The following is a 24,163-nucleotide window of genomic DNA, read 5'->3' as shown; positions in this document are numbered from 1 at the left end:
ACTGTCTTGTAAAGCAGTTTTTTAAAAAATAGCATCAAATTCATTTCTTGTGAACCATCAGTCTGAACAGTCAAGCAGAGGTGTGGAGGTGACTTCTGCCTGTGTGTCACAGAATTTATTTCTAACAGTGATACTGTTAGTAGAAAAACAAAGTGACAGGCAAAGAAACCTTGTTTTTAAAGTGTATTTACTGCAACACACCTTACCGCCATATCAGCACTACACTGTTTCTATCAGTAAAGTATTTTTATTCTGGATTTTGAGACTTCTCTGAGGGCTAAATGTCTTTTTTTCCTTCCAAACAATCCCAAGATGAGACTTCTTCTTCACTTAAAACTTACTGTTGTCTATTAGCATGGACAAGTGGCAATATGTCACTCCACTTGACCTGCAAAGGGCAACCTCCCCCCAGCACTCCAGTGTTACCTCTTCCCTCTGGGTGAAAGACCCTGCATCTAAGATCTTACTGAATACTGCAAGATAATCTGTTTTCCACTATACCTTCCCCTGGATGCCACCCCTCTTCCTCCAGAAAGGTTCCAGTAATTTTCTTTCCCAGCTGCTGGTACTGCCTCTAGCCTGCTCAGGAAAATCTGCCTCCAGCACCTCCTACAACCCTTGTACAGAATTCTCAAATGTAAGACAACAAGCTTCTGCAAATGGGTTGAATCCTTTGATCCTCATCTCTCTCTGAAGAGTTGGAATAGGAAATGCAAAGTGTCTTTATGGCTTTCATGCCAAGGGGTCTTTTAGGACCTTTAAGAATCCCCTGCAGTGCTTAAAGCTAACTTTTCTAGACAGTAGATAGTTAAGGGAGGAAAGTATTTCTTGTGGTAAACAGCTTTGAAGACCCATGGCAGCAGTTTTAAAATTGACACTTGCCAAGGTCAAATACACCTAAAATGCACCTAAAAGAGTCATGAAAATTCAATCTATAAAGGTTTTGTGTGCCTATGGGGGAAGGAGACAAAGTTTTCATACTTGTGCATGTGCTATAGAGCCCCAAAAGTAGGTGTCAATCTTGTGTTTGTGAGTAACTCTGATGAGAGAGATCTACTCACTGTCTTGAACACTAACAGCATTCTGGGTGGGTCCTTAGGGAAAATGAGAACTCCTTCCCCTTCCTGTCCCTATTACTTTGCTGGTGCAGTTAAATACCATTTTGACCAAAATAATGATCCATTGCTTTTGTTCTAGGAATTTCACAGTGCTGTTTGGTGATTCTTCCAGTAAGTTCCTCCACAATAACTTTTATAAAATCATAAAAAGAAACAACTCTGACCAAGACAAATTCTTAATTTCATCTTCCCTTGCCAAAAAAGTTTACAAGATCCTGTCTGAAATAACATAAATTCTGCCTCAACTAATAAGTGGCCAGTCAGGTAGATTTAAATTTTCACAAAATAAAATTGAATCAAATTATTCCCCCCAGGTGCATTATCTTCTGCTATTTTGAATCTATTTGCAGCAGTTTCAGGGATGATGTTACCATCTGTGCTCTGAATTTGGAAAGTGTAGCATTCATAAAAATTACTTAAAATTGATCTATGGAAGTTGGAACTGTCAAAAACAATAGAAAATCATCTAATTCCCCACGTATTTTGCTCTTCAGTGCTTTTTATTTATATGCATGCTAGGAATGAAACCAGCACTGACAGCAGGGATAAGTTGCAATGGAAACTTTAGCTCCTGTCCATTTATCTAATCAAATGCATCAGCAATACAAATGTCCTACCCAGAGTCTGAGCCTAGGGATATATATATATATATATATATATATATATATAATCTTTCAGGTACCCTTGCTCCTCAGTGTCTCCAAAGATACAGAAGATGAGTTGCCAGGTACAGTCAATGTTTATTCTAAAATGAATATTTATTTTATGAAAGATGAGGTGCTTTGACAATGGAAACCAAACCATTCATTTCCTCTGCCACTTGCTGTTATTCATTAAATTGACTTATCCTCTTTATTTTTTATTCTCAGGTCTTCTGAATTCTATGGTAAGAACACTATATGATGCAATCTTTCAAATGCCCTCATGTCCTCTTTCCAAATCAAAAGTGTAATTTCAGTTGCAGCCAGGATTTGGATAGACTGAGGCATAGTCTAATGGCTCTCTCCAACACTCAACCAAAGCAAATGTAGATTTTGAGAAGCTTCAGTGGCTTCTTGTAGCCTAGATGAAAACAGTTGCTCAGAATTGGCTAGACCAAATCACATCAGAGGACAGCTGGATGCTTTGGTCCTGCTAATCAGAAATTAGCAAAATACAGATCACTAATAGATTGCCTTGCAGCAGTTTCGCTGCCTGTGCATTCATTCCATGTTTAATTATTTGGGGCAAGCAAAAGCTATTTCCTGTAATATTTACCTTCACTGCAGCAGATAAAAAGGATATTCACTTTGGCTGAGGAGAAACATGTCACTTACCTTCTGATGGGGAATTACAGCCCTGGGAGAGTCGATTCTGGGAGCTGTGGTTGAAACTGGCACTGGGCGTTTAGATCTGGGGATTAAAAAAAAGAGAAAAGATGTGTGTAATCTGCACTCCTAATTTTCAACTCTAATTTAATGCCAAAAAGCTGCTACATCAGGACTGAAAGTTAAGCATAGTCCAGAGTTTTTCTGCCAGTTATTAGGCTTTTCTTACATCCTCATTTACAAAGGTATTAAAAGAGAAAAAGGTTGAGAAAGTTTCTCTGAATGATGACAATGCACGAGTTATGGAAGCAACCTCTGACTTTGGAGATCATCTGTTTTCCAATACTTGCGAAGAACTGCATTTTCATAGATGAAAATCTGCCACAACTAGATAAATTCAAGTTTGGGCAGCACTCTGGAAAGAAGCTTAAAGGTGTTTTAAAATGCAGAGGCTAAACTTTGGTGCCGAGACATCTCAAGATAATTCCTCAAAAGATAATTATTTAATAGCTAAAACTGTACAACTGCAACTGCAATTACTTAAACCTCTCCTCAGGAAGAAACATGGGCTTCATTTCTGACAACTGAGTTTTACAATGAGCTGAACACTACTGAATTAGCCACTCCAGGTGCCCGCCTTTCACCTATATTTGACAAATATATGTCCTTGATAATTTAAAAACCCCAAAATAAACCCCACTAAAATGCTCTAAAAACATACAGATGGCCCTTTCATTGGAAAAACAAAGAAAGCATAGTAGCAAATGTTATCTGAAGCACTTCTAGAATGCTCAGGTGAGTGAAGATGTAGTTGTGGGAGGTGTTATGAGAATCTGCCTAGTGGTGAACGTTCCCCTGAAATTGTTCCAGTACATATGGGATCACCAGAAAAAAGGAAATGAAAGCCAAAAATCAAGAGAATCAGAATTATACAAGTAATACCCCATTTCCAACCTACAGATCAGGATTATGCCTCGAATTTTAATCTTTAAAAAGCACATTTCAAAATTAGGACAGGTACAAAAACGAAATAAAAATATTTAAAAGCTTACAAATCAAGTAGAAGCAGCTAAGACATTTGGAATTGTTTGCTTTAGTCAGGAGATGAAGGGGAGACATTGCAGAGGCTTAGAAAATAATGAATGGTAGCAAAAGGGAAATGAAACTACTCTTGTGGACATTGAGTGAAATTGAAAAGACAACACATATAAAATTGATAAAGGCAAACATCTTCTTCTAGAGAACTTGATTAACCTGAGGTGAAACTCATTGTTACAAGATATTGTGACTATGAGAGGAGCAGAATATCAGAAAGGATCAAACAGTTACACTTAACAACAAAAAACCCCAAGAGCTGCTTTAGACTAAGTATAATAAGTAAACATACAGACTCTCATTTTTCATGGCACAGCTTAAAAGACCTTCTGTGTTAGATTCATTATTCCCTTACTGAGGGCTGTGTTGCACTTTCCTCTGAAATACTTACCAGGGGCATCTATCAGAGGGAAAGCTGAGCTCAACAGGAACAGGGCTCCTCCCCAGTGGCAATCTCTGCATTAATACCCAGCATCACACTGAGCTCTGGGTTTAACTTTAGCTGCCACACATTTTTTCCATAAGCAGTAGTAAGCATACAGAAAAAGACCACATAAGAAAAAGGAGTAATCCTTCCAAGAACTGGAAGATTTCCACTGATAGAAGGGATGGAAATTTTGCTACTTCCAGAGCTGAAAACAAAGCTGATACAATAGATCCCTACCTTATAACAAGGTACTATGAAAATGAACGCAGTCTCAGGAAACAATGAAAACTCTCATTTTCTTAAACAATATGCACTTAACCTGTGAAATTCACTGACAAAGTATTTCTGAAACAATGGGCTAGTAAATTGTAATTCATACTCACAGCTGAAATATATCACAATATACAATTATCTGAGAAACAGATACCTTCAAGCTGTAAGAACAAGAGTACTCACTAACTACCTAAAACAAACTTTCCTCAGGCATGCTATCTTCCCTCAGGAATAAATGCCATACTCTTCCTCCAACTATTTTAGCTTAAAAAGAAAAATGATAAATCATATTTATGAGACATGCACATGTATCATGAACGACAGCAAAAAAAGAGAAAAATAACCAACTGCAGCTCATAACACAGGGTAGCTGAAAACTGTCAGTGACAGTTTATGACACACAAAGATGCAGGGGATGATTCTGCCCCTGTTTCCATTACTGCAATTTCTGAATACACCCAGTAATTTTTGAGGTGAGGTGACACTGGTGGACCTGGGCACAAAATGTTAAGTGTCCCCCTGCTCTGCTTGCTGATGATGAATTTTAGTGCCAAAGTTGCTCACTACTCTAAATGTGGTTTGCCACATACAGAGGTGTAGGAAACAACCACAACTGCATGTTTGATGTTTAACTGGAAAACAGCTGTATTGCAGCAAAGGAATTTATTTACCAGACTATTCCATCACTTCTAATGTTTATTGTGAGGTTAGTTTTTCCTCTCTCATTACCTGCCCACAGAAGATGGATGCTAAAAAGCTGCATTTCTTCTACATTAGCAATAAAATACATATATCATACACAGTGTTAGCCAAGACTTGTATTTGACATCAACTTGGAGATTTCAAGATGTTACATGAAAACAATGTTCCTACACAGCTCTGATTTTGATTTTTATAGCTTTGATATTTAAAAACAGAATAATGAGGCTTGCTAGATCTAGCAAAGGCTTACACAATCTAGCAGAGGCTTGCACCAGAGAAAAGGGCAGGAGAGGTGAAATCAATTTGTGGAATGAAACTGCATGCACTTGCAAAATAAAGTGAATATTTACATAAGAGTCATTACTCCTCCAGGAAAAACATCTGCAAGTTCAGAACATGGCTTTTTTCCTCCCTCTCTTGCTACAGGGATCAAATCCTGCTGCAACAGAAGTTTGCTTTTCAAGTGATGATGGTGATGGTAGTGAATATATGTATCCAAGTTTACATTTTAATCCACTGATTGCAAAATTATTATATGCCATTTAAAGGTGTACCTGCTCAGTAGGGCTATGAGAAGGATGAAAGCCCAAATTTCACAGATGATTGTGATAATTTTAGATTTTATGTTGAAATTTTTCATCAAGATTCTTTTTCTTAGGCATTTAATTTGATTTCAGCTATTAGACACTTTCCTCTCCATTTTCCAAGTTAAAGATGAAAACAAAAACCTCATTTCAAAATGAAAACTTAGAACAACTCTAGTGATGACCAAATACATAATTCTTGTATTTTTTAAACTTCTCCTTTCCACAGATACACCTCTTCTCTCCCTCAATACTGGTTCTGTTTTTTAATGAAGTTCAAAACCAAGATAGATGTAGTTTTGCAAAGCAGCTCAATTTTGATAGCACTGCTCAAATGACTGCAAGAATTTCTGCTTGTTCCCACCTAAATAGATCTTTAATTGAAGAGCACTTGACTTTAATCCTGGTATTTTTGTACTCACAACAAAGGTTGATTATAAGTCAGCTGCACTGAGGAGAGCAACTGTTGCATAAGTCAACTGCCTGCCTAAGAAAAGGAGTTCTGTGATGCACTATCAGTTTAAATTGCATCCTCAGGGGAGCACAATATTGTACTTGCAAAGAGGTGACATGATCTAAGAGATAATAGCTCTTTTTCATCTTCATGTTTTTTTTTTTCTATTTCATATCTTCACCAGTCAGTGTCTATCTTTTCTAATTCTCAGGGCAACTAAAATCAACATTTCTTTCTTACAGTATGCTTTTTCATTTGTCATTTTATGACACAGGAGCACTTATTTACAGCTTCCTGAATATATCAATAATTGTACCCTAGTATTGCAATGACTAGAAAATGAAAAGGTGTCAAGTACATGGAAAAGTAATAAAACAGATTAGATTAGAGTTAGAAATGCTTAGAAAACATTTTACATACTTTAGCTATCACCTGACTGAAATGGAGTCATTCTGGAGTGGAGCAGGTGAGCACAGAGCAGGATGCAAAACAAAACATGTAGAATAGGGCTTCTGAGATCATATATATGTATGTATGTATATATATATATATACATATATGTTTTAATGCATAAATATTCCTGAAAGTTTCTTGGGGATGATGATGGGAGTGTCAGGGAGAGACATAAAAAGATGAAGTGTTACTCATGATTATCAATTTGAGACATCCATTTAAAAAGTGCTACCAGTTAAATCTTCAGCTAACCTGTGCATTAGGCAGCCAAGCAGAAACTGCTGCTTGTTTCTATGTCTTGCACAGAAAATCTTGAGTCCCATAATACTGTAGGTGTAATTTTTTATGCCTTGTCTGGGACATCAGCAAGCACTCTTAGTGACTCCAATGAGAATCACAAAGACAAAGCCCTGAACATTGCACAGTACTTCAAATGCAGCCGTGATCACTCTGGTCCCTAGGATCAGAACTGTCTCAGGGTATCATCTGTGCCTACAATAAAATTGAAAAATACTTCCACCAGCACTTCTGCTCTCTATATATCAATGGCAAATGCAAATATTAGCATTTGGTTGGATGATTTATTCATTAATTATTTTTCTGCAGTATGCTGCACTCAGATTGCATGCTGGCCAGTTACACTTTCCAGGCCTAATGTTCATGCCCACAGCAACACAAGGACAAAAGCTTGTTAGTTATAGAGGGCATCAGCCCGAAAGGGAGCAGCTATCCAATGAAAAAGCTGTTTGGAAGTATGTAATATCTATTTCCTCTTAGAAGGAATCCGAGTCGGAGGCAACCAAACATTAAGGAATAGAAAGGGAAAGTGAAAAGAAAGAAGCCCTGGAGATTTTTGTGAAAAGGAAGAAAGAAAGCAAACTGAAGCCAGCATGTGAAAATATGAGATTTTTTCCAAGGCTCTCCTGATCTCTTTGACCCTTTCTACTTCTCTGGCATCTGCACAGTCCTTGTTGCACCCTCCTAACTCCTCCCCTGCTGTGGAAAATCCCTCCTTTCCTGAACTGCCCCACATTGTGCCCTCCAGCTTGTTACCCGCTGAATGGGGCCACTGGCTGTCAATGCCTCCATCTGGTCTTAATTATCTTGGTACTGACCCTAAAATTCCTGCATCCCAGCAGCTTCTATGAGCAAACAGAGAGGATATCCAGTATCCCTGCAGCTCTGCCCTGGAGGTGACAGTTATCCACAGAGTAGTACCAAGTATGAATGCTGAGTACAAGCCTGACATTCACCCAATACACACAGCAAGCTCCACACTTCACCTCCAAGGAGCATGGACACCTTTACTTTGGCAGGTTATTTCTCTGTCTCTTTCTTCCAGTCTTTCCACTCTTTTTAAAACATTTCCAAAAAAATTTCTTTACATATCACTATTGCAAACCTGGATGAGCCATAATAAAATGTGGGTTCTTACCAAAGAAATTTAATTCTGTTACAAAACTTGGTTATGCTGTCAGAGGTTGAATTTGTAAGTAGATGTGTATTGTCATCAACACTGTTGAAGAAATTCATTAATTTATATCAAATTTATGTGCAGACCAGAGCAGACAAAACCACAATACTCTTGAAATAGTCAGAAATACCTAAGTCAGTATTTATTATAAATAGGAAGCCACTCCTCTTTCTAATAGTAAATTGCTTAATTGCAGAATTTGCATTGCCTAGTTACAGACAATGTTAGTTCAGAATCAAAAACAAGAGGCTGAAATGCAATCAGATTTATCAGAGAGGTATCAAGGCTTAATGGCAGAAAAACTTCAGATATAGAAACTCACTTGGAACCTAAAGTTTGGCATAATTATTTATTATTAATGATTTAATTATAGATTGTTTACTTATAATTACTGAGAGATGCTAAAAATCTACTTAAGGTAAACATATAAATAATAAAAAGATTTGTTCATTTAAAGTCATCAGAAAAAATGTTTGGGTTATGAAATGATCTAGTACATAAAGCAAAGAATCAGTAATAATAAAGAGCAGAAGATGCACTGAATAAAGATTCAGTTCTTAGATGTAGTCTATCATACACCCTAGCCTTAAAATGTATGCAACTCTCCCCAGTAAACATAATAAATAACAGTTTTTTAACTATCGAATATTTAATGAGTTCTTTAGTGAAAAAATATCTGAAGTGAACCAAAATTATTTCCTCTGCTTATTCTTCACCTCCCATGCAAAGAGTGCACCTGAGACTTTGACTACCCCCATTCCAGTATCATCAGGGTTTTCCTACATTCCTGCAACTCTTGGCTTCTTACCAGCTTCCTTATGGGTGGAAGTCATTCAGGTGCAGATTTCAAAGCAGCAGTGGAGACTGATGGAGGGAATTACCCTAAACAGCCAGCTCAGCTCTAGATTCAGGAAACCACATCCAAAATTCAAAGATAGGATGATTCTCAAAATAATAACATCAAGTTTGATAACTGCCTTCTGTTCACTCAGAAGAGTTTTAATTGTTGTCCAAATTCAAAGAGATTTCTAACATTACACAGAAAAAGTCTGGTTTTCCCCTTACCCCTGAACATTTTCTAAAAGTTTACATGAGTTTTCTGAAGCTATAAATGAAGTGAATTTACTTAGTTAATTTTCCTGCAACTCCTCTTCATTGGGGTGTGGATCTTACAGTGTCTTATGGCTTTTAGAGCACTTCTAATGAACATATATGGGAGAGAAAAATTAATGAACATGGATAAAATTAGCCATGACTTCTCAAAAGAATTTGTCTCCTTTGGAGGTATTTGAGGGCTGTTTGGAGCTACCATTACATTGATGCAGTAACACCCCTGGGCCAGCCTGTGCCCAGTGCTCAGCACTGATGTGCTTCAGCAGCCACCAGCCAGGGACAGCACAGCCACCCAGAGCTGCCCAACAGCTAAACAGACCTTGGTGTATCACTGCAAGAAACAATGGGCTGCCAATAATCAAGAGTTTGTGGGAGAAAAAACAATAAAAATTAGGGCAGACAGTTTTTATAGGGGTTGGTGGGCAAGAAACACCACAGTGAAAGGGATCCAAAGGAAACCAAAAAAACTCATAGGCAAAAAGGGCATTTACATGACTGACCTAATAAAATTTTACTAGTCAACTCAGTGTTTTACCTGATTGAAAAATTCCTTATTACACTTCCGAAAAATACTTTGTCATCCATTCCAATTTGCCTTAAGCATACAATTTACATTTTTCCATGACTTTGTTTAAGCTAATCAGCATTAATAAGAAAAGGTCCCAGCCTGAACAGACTGAAACTTTGCTGTCTATTGTAATATTTTGGCTGACATATCTACTTCCTCCTTGCAGAAAGCAGAAAGGAACACTTTGTCTGAAAGAATACAACTGCCATGTATATTTACTAAGCTGTGTAAGCCCACTGCCTCAGTGAGATGGATCCCTGGTACCCATGTCTTGATCTTTCCATGGTGAGTGAAATGCAATATGTGAAAGAATTCACACAGAGATTATCTTTAGGAATCCAGAAAATATTTCTCACATAAAACAATGAATTTTAAACTTACCTCTAAGCTGGTATTGGTGAAAAAAAAAAGTGATGTGCACTCTGAGAACAGCTCTAATCCCTAAGTAGAATCTTGTTGCAATGAAAACTTCACTGCCCTTTAAAGCCTTGGCATATATCCACAGTTTCCAGGCTCTTTTCTAAAACTAACAAGGACACTTTATGCAGTGAGTGTAAATAGCAATCCACCCAATTAAACTGCTCATGTAAGGAATATATTTGTATTATTGCAGTGACTGACACTGATACTTTATTTCATTTTCCATGGAAATAGCTGCTCATTAATTTCACCAGCACTAAATGTTACTACTCAGAGGGAGCAGCTCACAATCCTGTCCAAATGACAGCCTGACATCTGTAAACAAATCCTAATATCCTGTCATACCTGCCTACAGAGACAACTGGGCATACAATGGGAGTCACCTCTATTTCACACAGAGAGGAAGGACCAACTCTCTTGGTAATACAGTGGAGCTTCCTTAACTCAGTAGCAGGATGAGTCTTTTTCAATGCTTTAAGCATACAGAATCACTAGTGGGAAGGAAAAAATTTTGGCTATTGGTGTCAGATGACTCTTGGAAGTTCTAGAGTCACATGTCTAAGCAAAATGAGCTAACTGGTATGGCATGTCATATCCACAATCAGCGTTCTTTTTTCTACTAATCTGCTTAATATTTTGAATAGTCCAACTAGTTCAGACCTTGCTTTCATCAATATAGTTCCAATTTACCCTGAACTGGGACAGCGACCACCTTGTAATTCTTCTGAGCATAAATACAGCCCTATTGTGGTTCTGATTTAAATGTACCCACCAGTAGACCTAAAACATGCACAGAATTGATTACTACACCCAGCATCAGACAAAAGAAAGCAGTTTACAATAACCACTGGGTTCCCCTTGCTTGCAGTTCACTGTCACCACATGCTTTATTTATAGTAGGCCTGAAATAAATACTGCAGGATCAGCCAACTTTTGGTGCTGCACAAAAAAGGAAAGCTATTAAATATTTACCATAAGTCTCTCATAGCCTTGCCTCTGACACTTTCCCTTTCAGTAGAGAAAAGAATTATTTAGCTCATGATTTTCCAGCAAAAGACAGCCAGTTGTGACTGTCTGGAAGCAAAGGGTAACATCACTGGCACGCCCTGGGAGGGGGAAGCTTTGTCAATGTAGACCAGGCACAGAAATCTCCACCTCCCCTGCTCCTCTCCAGCAGCACAGAGTGACGCCAAAGTGGAGTCTTGGAGTGACACAGGAATGTTTGTGCCAGCAGAATGAAGTACACTCATGTTACAGCACTTTCCAAAACTAAGCCAGTACATTTGGTGAATCCTTTCCAAGGAGGCTGATCATATTACTTGAGTTAAGATCAAATGAATGTTGTGGATGCTCCAGTGAAACATGTTGACAAATATGCTGCTCTCTTTTTGCATTTACTCTGCATTTAGAAAAGAAACCCATTTGTATGGAATAAAAATAGACTTTGCATGCATTTTGTTTTTCACCATGAACTGAATGCAGCATGACCCAATGTTTATGGCCTAATATCTGTGGGACAGACAGACAGTTAAAGATGAACTTTGGCCTAGAATTAAAATGCCTGAGGGCAGCTGTGTAGCTCAAGTAACTGATTAGAAACTGATACTGAAAAATTACTGAGAACTGAACTCCAGGAGGTCACAAAAAGACTAAAAGCAAAGCAATGTCTTTTTCCATCCCAACTCAGGCCATTAGAGAGTACAATAACAGCCTTCCAAAACACAGTCCAGCAGAACCAGTACCAATTCCCCCTTAGTACACTTAGAGCAATTCAGTTTTCTAAGGAATAAACTGCATCTACAGAGGTATGTAATTCTTTAGAACATCAGCCTGGTTTGCCTGAGTGCTTCATGGGAGTTCTGCTGAGTAATACTGCACAGTGCCAAAGATATTTCTTCTCCTCTCATTCCTGCTCTTTTCTTCAGCAAAAAAGAATTCACTTCCTAGATGCACTTTGTCCTCTAAACTTAAGGAAGCAGTGCTAGTTTGGAGGGTCCTAGACATTCCCACGTTGCTGGATCACAGGGGTGCCTTTCTCCAGGCATAGTCCTGTACTTCAAATACCTGGCACTTGCTCATCTGCATCTTTCAGCTTCTCAGAAGCAGCAAAGGGAGGCACGCTGCAGGGTCTAGAGAAATAGGCAGCCAGACAACGCAGCTCAAGCCACTGACAAGTTCTGGCTACCTGATCAAACCTCTGGCATAGCTGGCAAGACTATGTGAAAGCATAGTTTTATGTGAAAACATAGCATGGGTGAGGTGCTAAGTACAAATTGAAGAGGGAGTTTAGGGAAGGAAATTGTCAGAAAACACTTGAATCCATAAAACACTTCAGAAACCACAAACTTCTGAACCCATGGCTGAAACATGGAGAACTCCACTCAAGCCAGCACTGAACATTCATGGATGATCTATGTTAGAGTGCCTTGAACAGTGTAGGTGCTACTTGAATTAAAACTAAACTAATATAGGAAATCACAGAATCCCATTGTTTAGGCAGGCAAGTATGAATGGGGGCTCTCAATACTTCTCTTTTCTCTATGATTGATGCCTTGCAGTTAGATGTCCTGCATAAGTGCTGACACCATGTACAGCTTTTCTTGACAGCCAAATTAAAATAATAACCCCTTCCCCACCCTAGACAAAGCCCACAGGGAACTAAGTGTTGTAATAAAAGTGAGTAGCAGCAAACACTGTCTTAACTGTCAGGTTATAAACAATGCTCATGAAACCTTCACAGCCACAATCAATAAAGGGAAGGGCCATTGCTCTTGAGAGCCAAGAACCATTAGAAGAATAAAAAGCTTTCTATCTTGGACCATTTGGCATTTCATGCTTCTTCCATGGCCTTACAGATTAAACAAGGAAGATCAGCTCCACTTCCAGTGCTGAAACAGCGAAACCAAGTCACAGATTACCTTGTAAGGCATTCCACGACCTTGAAACATTCTGTAGAGCCATGTGAGTACTTCACATGCATGTCCAATATCATCACAATTTAGAGCTTAAGTTTTCCTATCACAGCAGTCAATCTCCTAAGGCACATATGTGCCTTTTCTATTGGCAAGGATTTCCAGTGTTTCCAAACTTTTATATGAATAGGATAAGTAAGCACTTCCATCTCTGGGCTCTTTATGGCAACTAGGACTGTTTTGTAGTGGAACACTCTGCTCCAGTTTCATTGCTGCAGCCACATCTAAAAAAAGTCAAAGTGATCTCTTAGCACAGTCATTTTCCTGGTAACCACGTCCCAGGAGATTTTGCCTCTCTTCTGTCTTGTTCTTATTTGGTTGAAAGTTATTATCCCTTGTCACAGCCACCTTCTTTTCATACTATCTGTTATTCTTTTCACCAACCCAATATTTGTAAATTTTTTTTTGTTGAAAAAAGGATATTGCACTGTAAACTTTGAGCAGGTGACCGAACTGATAATCTTTTTGTTCTTAGGCGAATTAACCAATGTGTGTCCAGGGAAAAAATATTTTTTTTAAGGCAAGATTAATATAACTGTCTGAACATAGGGGAGATGCCTTTTGTTCAAGACATTGGGTCTTTAATAGGGTTCTATGCTTACATTAGTTGGCCAATATCACTTGCTGTTAGGGTTTAGCTTCTATAAATTCTGAATTGTGTAAAGCAAAGCCAGCTTAATGCCTCTGAGCACAACTTTTTTGAATAGTCCCATGTCATCTAAGAAAAAAAAAATTATTTAAAAAAAATATTTTTCAGTCTTCTCAATGTTCTCAATGAGGCTGAATGGATCACTAAGGTGAACTAATGGCTCACATCACAAACCAGCTGAAGTGTAGAGTCTATTAATTGTATAAGTTTTGTATTGTATATTGTATTGTATAAGAGCAAAGACAGGATCTGAGGAAGCTTTCATTTGCTAAAAAAAGCTTGTTTATAATCTATTTATGTTTACTAGTATTTCATTTTACTTTATGCCATTTTCCTTCTTTTCAAAATGGGTCATAGTTCATCTACATCTATTATCTATGCAAGCTTTTTTCATTCTGTGGAACACTCCATTACTGCTTTCTTTCATTGTTCTTTAGCCATGTAACTTGAGTACCTGAATTATACATTATTGTTTTGGAACCAAGAGACAGGGCTTGCCTTAAAAAAATAGAAGAAACAGTAAATAGAGATGAAAACAATTAATAAAGGTACTTCCACTAGGATTTTTTTGTTTTGTTTTTAAATGATGTGGCCAATAGAATTGCTGGTGTCATAACTTAGAGGTCAGCAAATAAAAAAGCACAATGATTACTTGAATCAAATATCCCTGGCAACACTAGATCAAAATTACTGTTATAAGTGACTTGTCTCTGTGATATGTATTAGGATAATCTGGATTCATTAGTCATGAATTTGGAAATCCTTCTTCTGTGAGTAAGAAGAGCTGTTGGTTTGTAGTTTTAAATCACTTATGCCAGGCCACAGAGGCAGACACTGGAGAACTTTTCAGGTTGAATATTCATGAAAATTAATACCAAATGTGAAATAACCCAAAGCACAATAAGAAATGTTTTCTCTCTATGCAAAACCACAAAGGTTCAACAGAAAAACAGACAGACATTCTAAAATAATGAGAAAGGATTTTTCCTAACTTTCAAATAAAAAAAAATCCAGAACAACCTAACCCTTTGTAAAAAAAGATATCATATGTCTAATAACACTATCATTTAGAGTGAAGAAAAAAGAAGCTGGAGTGGGTGATAGGATGAGAATTCAACTACATGCATCAAAGTAGTGATTTTCTACTCTATCTGGAACACTCAAAGACAAAATTAAAGTCATGGAGGAAAATCAGCCACACATTTTGTTTTATAGTACCCTGTCCTGTCTTGGAAACTTCATCTAAAGTCCTTATTATTTAGCTATTAGTCTGTTCCTGATACTGATCATCTCTACTGCACATTCATGTATCAGATTATTTGGTATATTCTCAGAAATTTTACTTCCACATTACAGTTCTCTTTCTGTACTTTTCTTTGTCTACCCTGTACAAAAATTATCTCCTTCACAATGCAATAAAATTAGCAGCTACTTCTCTTTTATAATTATGGAGCTTTAAATATTAATGCATTTATTACAGAAATCCTCTGTGCAAGGTTATCTAATTTGAGAACAAGTTCCCTCAGAAGCAATATTAACCAGCAGAAGTTAAAAGACCTATTAATTGCTTTCTTAATGGCAAGGCAACTTTTATCACATCTCTACAATAAAATCTGCCCTCTCCATGTTCTACTGCCTCCCTTTCCTGCACTTGGGCTACACCTTTCCTATTGAGTCAGATGCAGAGCAGACTTTCAAACTCACAGGTGCCAGACCATTAGCACGAATTGCCATTAGGTTCCTACCATGCACTTGTAACACTTGTTCTGTTTGTTGTTTCTAGAACAGTTGTCAATAAATTAGCCAAACTAATCCGTGCTGCCCACATGAGAATAACTGAAAGGAACATCACTGTTGAATTCATTTAACAGAAGCTTGAATGGATATGAGATTACACCTGTGTTCAATAGGTTAAATCACACACAGTTATACTCGACATAACCCTTTGATTTCTATAGGAATCCATGCTGACTTCTACAAGAATCAGAGCAGATTTTGGCTTTTCATCTCATATCTATGCCATGAGAACTTCAAATAAATCTAGTAGACAGGGATAAAACACTTGCAGCCTTTAGTCACAAGGCTCTTAGGAATGCAAAGAGTTTAAGTTATACCAACATACTTCTGCAGAGTGAGGCTCAGGTTGTGGCTGGCTGATTTGATCTTGTTCTGGGCCTCCAGGTGGGTCATGCTGTCAGTGTTGACTCCATCAATGGCCACAACAAGGTCCCCCTGGTTCATCTGTGACTGTGCTGCCTTGCTGCCAGGGGTGATCTGTGTGGGAAAAGAAAAAAGAAAAAGGTCTTATTCTGATAAGTCATTCTGTATCCAGAACAGTTGAAGAATTTGCCCAGAATTATAGTACAGAACAGATTCAGCACAAAATACACGAATAGATACAACAATAGTTATATCCATTATTGTATGGGTGAAAAATCAAAATTTATGGAAATCAAACAAATCAAAGCTAACTGACACTTCTGCCAAGGTTCAGGACACCATTTGATTATTGTTACTTATTTCTACTTCCATTTTAAAATGTTAAGTCCAATGTAGTGGTTCCTTTCCCACCCATTATCACTACCTCAATGGGAAAATTATCTCTATACAGCAGCAGTATATAGACATTACTCAGAAACAGAAAAGTAATGAACCACTGTCTTCTGCATGATTTTATTGTAGTTTTCCTCCTAAAAGCCATTTTCCCCTTGAGGGGATGGAAAATAAATGTGTGTGAGTGGCCTTGGGCACACTTTGTTTCTTTTACCGCAAGTTTTAGAGGAAATTATTCTGCATAACCTTACCAATATACAACTGCAGCTCCATTACCAACACAGATTGCTACACACCCATCTCACCAACCTGTTGGACCTCACACTCCAAAGACCAGCACTCTCAGAAGTAAGAAGCCACATTACTGCAACCACAAACCCAACGACTGACACAACAGTTCATAAGTTCTGTTTGTTCACTGTGGCAACATATTTTGTTAGCTCCAGTTAGCTTGTGAAAGGCATCGTCTCTGAATGGACAGCACCCTGATTTCAATTTTACACAGCCCTCTCAGCTTCCATGTGGACCACACCAGTACAGTAGTAAACCAGGAAAGCATTTACATACCATCAGCCAAATTTTAATGAAGGCACCATAGTTGTCCTCTGCTTTCAGCACCCAGTACTTAAAGAGCATGATATAAGGTCTTTGATCTTAGAGCCTCACTTCCTTACAATCCTCACTAGAAAACCAAGGATAATCTAAAATACTACAACAAGGCTGCATTCAAAAATTCTGTTCCTTCAGTATGGTGTATGTAAAAGCAAGATGTGTTTGATTATGAGCCAAAAGTTCCCTGTGAATTCAACCAGGCTGAAACCATGAAGTTAAATTTCTAGGGAAACCAAAACCCAATACAGATTCAAACACTTCTAAGTGTTAAGTGAAATTCCTTAACTTGCCTTTCTTAATGAAACTTCAAAACACTTATAAATGTATACATACTCAGACAAAGCCTCCTTCCAAAACAATTCCCTAGACTGTTTGTTCATGCACTTTACTGGCAAAGACAAATAAGCAAAAAAAAGGAAAAAACCCTTTCTTAACACACTGTTAAAGGTGCTCAGTATTGAGGCCAGAAGTCCAACTGACAGCATAGTCTGACAATAGGAGGTATCAGTTTACTAGAACAGTAGCTCTAGTATCAGAGTGCTAGAACACTCAGCACCCTGGATACTCAGACTACCCAAAAGTAAAGATTACTTTGGAATTAAGCACTGTAAGAGGTTCCCAGAACTGATGTGACTGGAAGAGACAAGTTTTAATATCTTTTCATCTGAGATAGAAGCAACGAGTTCTGTGTTTTCTGAGTGAAGGACAGCCAAGGATAAAATGTTCTCATGCAAGCAGAGTTGACTGATAATGGCAGTCCTGCTCCCCAGTGTATTTTCCTGGAGTTAAGGAATCAAGAGATGGGGAAATATTTTGTGGTAGTTTCAAAGATAGAGTTTTATTCTGCAGTCTAATTCACCCTCACAAGAAAAAAAAAAAAAAAAGGGGGAGAGAAAAAAACAACAAAAAAAATTTATGTAACAAGCGTAGTTTTCTAACCTGTTTTACAAACATTAGCTTCTATGCATTTTATTGACTTGCATTGTGCCAAGTACACAGAGTCCAGAAGCCCATAAAGCATATGGATTATTTTGACACCTGCGTGTACTTGTATAGTTACTCAAAGATCATTCCCTGCTCTGTCCCACAAATATGTCAAGAAACAGAATCTCCAATAGAATACAAGATAAAGAAAGGGCAAAAAGCAAACCAAAGCCAAACTCAGACAGATGAGTCAGTAAGACTTAAATCCACCAAGTAGGACACTTCAGTCTTTTTCAAGTTGTCCTTTTTTAAATAAACAATCTTCACACATCATTTTTCTAAGGCACCACTTTTAATCTCTTCATGAAACATACAAGTTCTTGCCACAGAATATTAACTGTGTGGTGCTGGGTCCAAATTCTGGGACACTCTCCCCAGCATACACCTTTTTCTTGTCAAAAACAAAGACTGAAAGTCAAATGTCTGCCCTAATTTGGATATTTTTACTCAACACATCTCTCTGTGTCCACTGCCTCAAACAAAGTAAGCCCAGAGAAGCAGAGCTCCCACAAACAGGATAATGCACTCTAGATCTGGGACTAGTTTAACACAGATCTAACTCACTGGCTTCCCAGTTTCACTTTCTCTAACTTTTACTTTTAGTAGCCCCACATGCAATTGTTATGCCTTAAAATAAAAACACAGCAACTACAACCCTCCTAGACCTAGAGTCAATTTAGGTGGGAACAGTTGTAATGAGTGACCTAATTTCACTTCTTCTAATATTTTCTGCCTAAAACTTTTAGAAAACACAACCTAAATGAAACAAATCCATTAAAAATCTCTCAAACAAAAAGTCGTCAATAACTTTGAATTTGTGACAACACTGTTTCTGAGGCAAAGAGCTCCAGGAGAACCTGGAGCTGTGAAAGACAAAGAAACAGTTTCAATCATGGCTCAGCTAGTCATTATTTAAAAAGAAAATAGAGGGATTCAACTTCTTCAACTAAATATAAGGATAGCAAATTCTGAGTGGGATTTTTTTCATACAATTCTATCTTTTCCAACTCCATTTCAAGGGACAGCACTCCACTGATGTCACTTGACCTCTGAAAATCAGCTTATCCTTACTACACAGACAGCAAGACTCCCAAGTATATGAAATTGATCTAATTTATTGTACTCGAATTCAGACCAGTAGTAAGGATCAGGAAAGATTACTTCTTCTCATGGTCTTCCCACTGGTTAAAAGCACACTGTAGAATTTGGTCCTGTAGAATTTTATATAGAAGGCATTACTAAAGACTGGATGCATAATCTGTATGAAACATTAAAATCAAAATACAAAAATTACATGTATTTTAGAACCTCAGAGACATCTCTGTAAGAATTCCAAGTGAAGCCACAGCATGAATTTCCAGCAGACATCGAGAACAGTCAGTAATTGTTGTGAACAAAATACCAGAGTACAGATGGAAATATAGGGCAGACAGATCTGAAGTGTCAATGCACATTCAAGACTATCTTGTTCCCATTTCTAAAGATCCAGCTGAAAGGAATGGAATGCAAAGAGTCTATCCTTTGGTATTTTCCTTTGAAAATTCTTCTCTGATCTGCTAAAACATTTACTAAATATAATCACAAACAGAGAAGAGCTCACTGTGTCTTTCTAAAGGCTTCAGTAACTATTTTCTATTTTAAAAATTTTTGAAAGTATTCTTGAAGGACAAATGCTAGTTAAACCTTAGAATTAGACTACTGGAAATCCAGATCTGCCTACAGAGCAAAATCTACTTTGCTCTCATCTCAGGCTCTCTTCTATTAACAGAAGTAACAAATTTAGAGATATATACTACTTTCAAGGATAAATATGCATTTTTCAACTTGACCACTGATCTATTTTCCCTTAAAACAAATCTCTGGGCAAGTTCTAGACTGAATCATTTCAGAAAACCTTTGTAATAGTCTTAACTCACTTGCTCTGGATTACAGCATAGCTTTCAGTTGCTAGGTGCTGCCAATGCCTTTATTTAATGCTACAGTGAGACGTTCATCAGAGTTTCAGGGCACAGCTATTTCTGTCAATTGATTTACAAAATCCAATCCAGGGTACCACCAACAGATCTCATTTTAATAGCAGCTCTTTAGTGCCTCAAGCCCAAGCACAGATTTAGTCTTGAAAAGCCAAACATCTCACCTCTCTCAGAAAAGCAGAGGGATATGTTCTGCTTCAGAGAAGTGAATTTTCAGCCCTCACAAATTTACAAGACAGACATCTGACTCCAACATCCCCAGCTTAAAGCACGTTGGCAGGCTGGAAGTATCACACACTACTTTCAACACACTACAGGGAATTCTTACTACACTCTGTAGTGAGCAGATCTCTACACTGGGTGAATATATAGTGCCACAGTGACAGCTGCACACTAAAAAAACTCCTCTGCTCCGGGTTCACAGTAAATACTACTTAGCAGGAGCTCTGGGAGGCAGCGTACAAAGAGCAGCTGCTGCACCACCTTGAGAACTGCACATGCTGCCAGCCAAGCCCCCTCAACTCCACTCCAAAGGGATGAGATAGAGATCAGGCAGCATTTGAGGGGATGAGTGTTCAAATACTAACGAGAATGCTCATATAAACAGATGGATGGACACAGTTTTCCTACCCCCAAGGAACTCCTAATTTACAAGTCAGACAAAAATACATAGGAAGGCCTACACAATTGAGAAGCTGTTAATAGAACCTGCAGCATTAACAAGGGCCTCTTCTTTTTCCAGCACTTTATATGTTCTGCTTCTCATGTGAGAACAACATTTCAGAGAATCAGATATTCACTAGCAATGGAAATATGCAAAAGCACAGGGAATGAATACCCTCTCCTCTTGAAGATCTCTGGAATAGAAGAAATAATTAAAAGATTTTTTTTTTTTCCATAATCAGAAAATCAGAGATATAATGTTTTCTTACAAGAAAAGGATTGGATAGAGACTAAGGAACACTAAAAAACACAATATGTTTCCTCTATAGAGAAAATAGCATTTGAATCTCCCTCCACTACAGTTATGCAAGTATTTTTTGTACAGAAGATTCCAACAAACTCTCAGAGTCATTCTAAGCTCTGAGGCTCTAAGTGCCTGCAAAACTTTCTTGCTTTATACACAGGAGCATGACCTAGTAAGAGACGTGGTTTGAGATTCTAGAAGAGTTGCTGAATGCCCACATGAATCCAAGTAGTTACCCCTGGACCAGAGACATCTCTTCCTCTCCATATTAAGAAAGTTAATTGAGGAAATTTATATTATTTTTTTCCTAAATGAATCATTTGCCACCCCTCTCCCCACAATAAACATGCAAGAGGTCTAAAGGGAAAATAATGTTTTTTCTTAGAAACAGAATTCAATTTTGGACAAGAAAAAAAATGCAAAGAAAATTAATAAGACTCACTGGGGTAAGTCATCAGGCAGAAATTCACCATTTCATTTGACACATTGCCAGAAAGGACAAAACACAAAAAGGAAAATAAACAGCCTAGATAACCTATATACCATAAAGCAAACATCCTATGGCTTTTATACCTTTTTGTGCCAGATGGGAGAGCTGAGCAAGACCAATTAAATGTAAAGACAAGACTGTAGGAAACCTGAAACTAGTGTCCTTGCATGCATCACCAACGAAACCTAAGGAAAACTTCCATTTTGCAGCAACCATTTGCCTGAACTGCATGTCTTATTGTTTTCAATTCACTATTGGGCTTTAATGTTGCTTTTCCCCTCTCCTTTCTCTGGTACTTCTCTTGTTGGTTTGGCTTTTTCTTTTTGTTTTTACTAAGAAAACAGGAACTGCCTTAAATGAACACCCATGGCATGTACAAAATATGCCACTGACACCTTGAAGAGATTCCATTAATACTAAACAGAGCTGCACTGGCAAGCTGCAAAGACATTCTGAAGTGGCCTCTCAGGCTCTGCTTCATCTATAGATAGGAAGGGAGATTACAATTCATGTGAGAACACCCAAAATAGCTCTAATCTACCTCTCTTGGGTACCAGGAATTGCAATGCCACAGCAGCACACAGATTTTGTGGCACGAACAGTAAAGCACTTAAAACTCAGGACACCCTGTGCTGAAATCTGTACTCCAACAGCAGAAGGGCTTGGGGCACTCAAACCAGCCAGCTCACCTCAGTCTCAGGGGTGCCAAGCCAGGCTGAAGTGATGCCACCTTAATTAACATCTCTTACACTTAACATCACTCACAAGGCTGCTTTTCATGCACAGCATATAGCCTCTTCAAGGAAGAAGTCAGACAGATTATAGCCCTTCCTGCCAAGCTTACTAGACTCAGGTGATGAAAATAAGCCAAATGTAAAAGACTTTCAGCCATGAAATGAAAGGAAGCATATAGGCAATGCTTATGGAATTGTTGTAGGCAAGGCTTTGGGGGATGTTTTGAGAAGCAGTGTGAATATACCTGTTCCTATTTGGAAGATAATTTCATTCCCTGCCCCACCTCCACTTCATCTGATGGAAAAATTTTCAATGTTTGTTAAAAAATTTTTAAAAAACCCCAATAATGTGGGCTTTGCAGATTACCTCATTAGAAGTATGGTGCTCTATGTTACACCAACTATACAGACAATAGTAAAAGAGTGGATGTGGCTTTTTAATAGGATGTGTTGGTGTAACTAGAAGGTTACACAGCTCTTTACATCGTACATGGCATGACTAATAGTAATCTCTCTTCTCCCAGTCTTTTCCAAATATAGCTGTTAGACCTATTCAGTCTGTTCTCAGTTAGCACCACACACTGTGCCAAGGTAGTGTGTGCTGTGTATCTCACAGGAATTAAATGGAAGCAAAGAGGTGAGTCATAATGACAAATGTTGATTGCTTTGTTACAACAGGTTTTGAAAAACAAGTGACTGAGTTATTTGGTATCATGGAGTTTAATAACCTGAATGCAAATCAAAACCAGGAATAAAACTGAGCTACCGATTCTTAGTATTCTGGCAGCCCTCATGTGTTAGCTGATCTGTCAGCTTACACAGGACAACCCCCTGCAGCAAATATACACACAGCTTCCAAGTGCCTGCAGCATCACAACAGCCAAGTTTCTTCAAAGGTTCCCCATCCTCTTCCCTGTTTCTCCTTTTCAAATTTGAATTAAAGGCAGTTGCATATGGAGGGATGCTTCTTAGTGTTTCAAGCAGACAGATCTCAGTCACCAATATTTCCCTACTGCATTTTCAGCTTCTTGTATTCTACATTCTCTGCAGCTTTTTAACCTGCTCACAGAAATACAATTTGTCTTGTCTCCCCCTACAACCATTAGCAATAAACTGAGAGGTTTATGTCTTGCTATTGGCCACTATGGTAAGATTTCCTTTTTTTTTTTTTTTTTTCAAGTTCATTCTGCTTAATGTATCTTATTGTATGTATGATCACAGTGCTTTATAACTTTGAAGGGCTTTTGATTGGTCCACCAACAAGAAGGCCTGACTAAAAAGGCATTTGAGACAATACTGAGGGGTTTAGTTTGGCAGTTAGTGCCTTCAGCCACTTCAGATATTAAGCAACTTAAAATAGCTTTCACTTTGAGCAAGTTCTGAGGGTCTAGCATAGATATGGCTGAGGTGTGACTCTCTGCTCCTGCACATTTGTAAATTAGGGTACTTATTAAATGTATGCAAGCTTACATTTAATTGTTCTTTAAATGCATTTGTTTGAATTCTCTTTGTTTCTGGCCACCACAATACCAGGGGAGTCATTCTTCCTCTGCTCTCTAAAACACAGGCTGCCAGTTTGACACAGCAAACAGCAGCCCTGTTTCTAGACCAGTACTAAATACTGAGCTCTGTGCTTCATCTACAGAGGGTAGAGCAGCATAGCACTTACCAGCTGGCAGCTGCATGAAGGAATATTAAATGTAACACACGTCCACAGTGACAGAGGTGAGGAATCAGAACCAAACTTGCAGAAACTGCACTTGGTATCATGCCATTACTTTTGCATCTAAGGTTTTAGGAGGCCATAGTGCCCAATATAAACCTGTGCAAGTGGAGGGTCCAGCATTAAGCTGCCAGCATACAGCATCAATGCCTCCCTGAACACTTTATTCACAGGAATAACTGTTTTGTACCTGAAGCATTCATCGAAGCTCTGTGAGAGAGTAAACAAAAGCACAGACTTCAAACTTCAGAGAGTGAAGAATTCTTTTTAAGATGAAAGTGAATAAAACAGAATATAAGCAAAGTTCCCCTGAGAAAGTGCAATGCAATTTCTTCTGTAATAGGCTGTATCACGTTTAGTGCATGACACGACATCCCACCAGGCAACCCCAGCAAGATCCCTGTAAATCTGAAGATGCAGCAATTCAAGTAAAATTTTCACACATTTAACAGGTACATAAACTTTTGGATGTTTCAGGAAGCTAGGAAATTGTAAAGATTGAAGATGTTTCTTGTACC

The 24,163-nt window shown here is 38.1% G+C and overlaps 1 protein-coding gene across 11 annotated transcripts in view; it reads right to left on the bottom strand.

Moving 5' to 3' along the window:
- The window catches only part of LDB3 (LIM domain binding 3), a 109,388-nt gene that overhangs the window by 61,966 nt on the left and 23,259 nt on the right, over positions 1-24,163 (bottom strand). For 10 of the 11 annotated variants that reach the window (XM_079312353.1, XM_079312356.1, XM_079312358.1 and 7 more), the window contains exons 2-3: positions 15,732-15,883; positions 2,435-2,510 (exon numbers count right to left, since the gene is read on the bottom strand). In XM_079312353.1, the coding sequence (XP_079168479.1) occupies positions 2,435-2,510; positions 15,732-15,883 (228 nt within the window). The remainder of the gene's footprint in view (positions 1-2,434; positions 2,511-15,731; positions 15,884-24,163) is intronic. The other variant, XM_079312363.1, reaches the window with a different exon arrangement.

Source organism: Erithacus rubecula (genome assembly GCF_903797595.1).
Source record: "Erithacus rubecula genome assembly, chromosome: 9".
Classification (NCBI taxonomy): domain Eukaryota; kingdom Metazoa; phylum Chordata; class Aves; order Passeriformes; family Muscicapidae; genus Erithacus; species Erithacus rubecula.
Note: the sequence above shows the minus strand (reverse complement) of the source record. Positions and strands in the feature narration are given on the sequence as shown.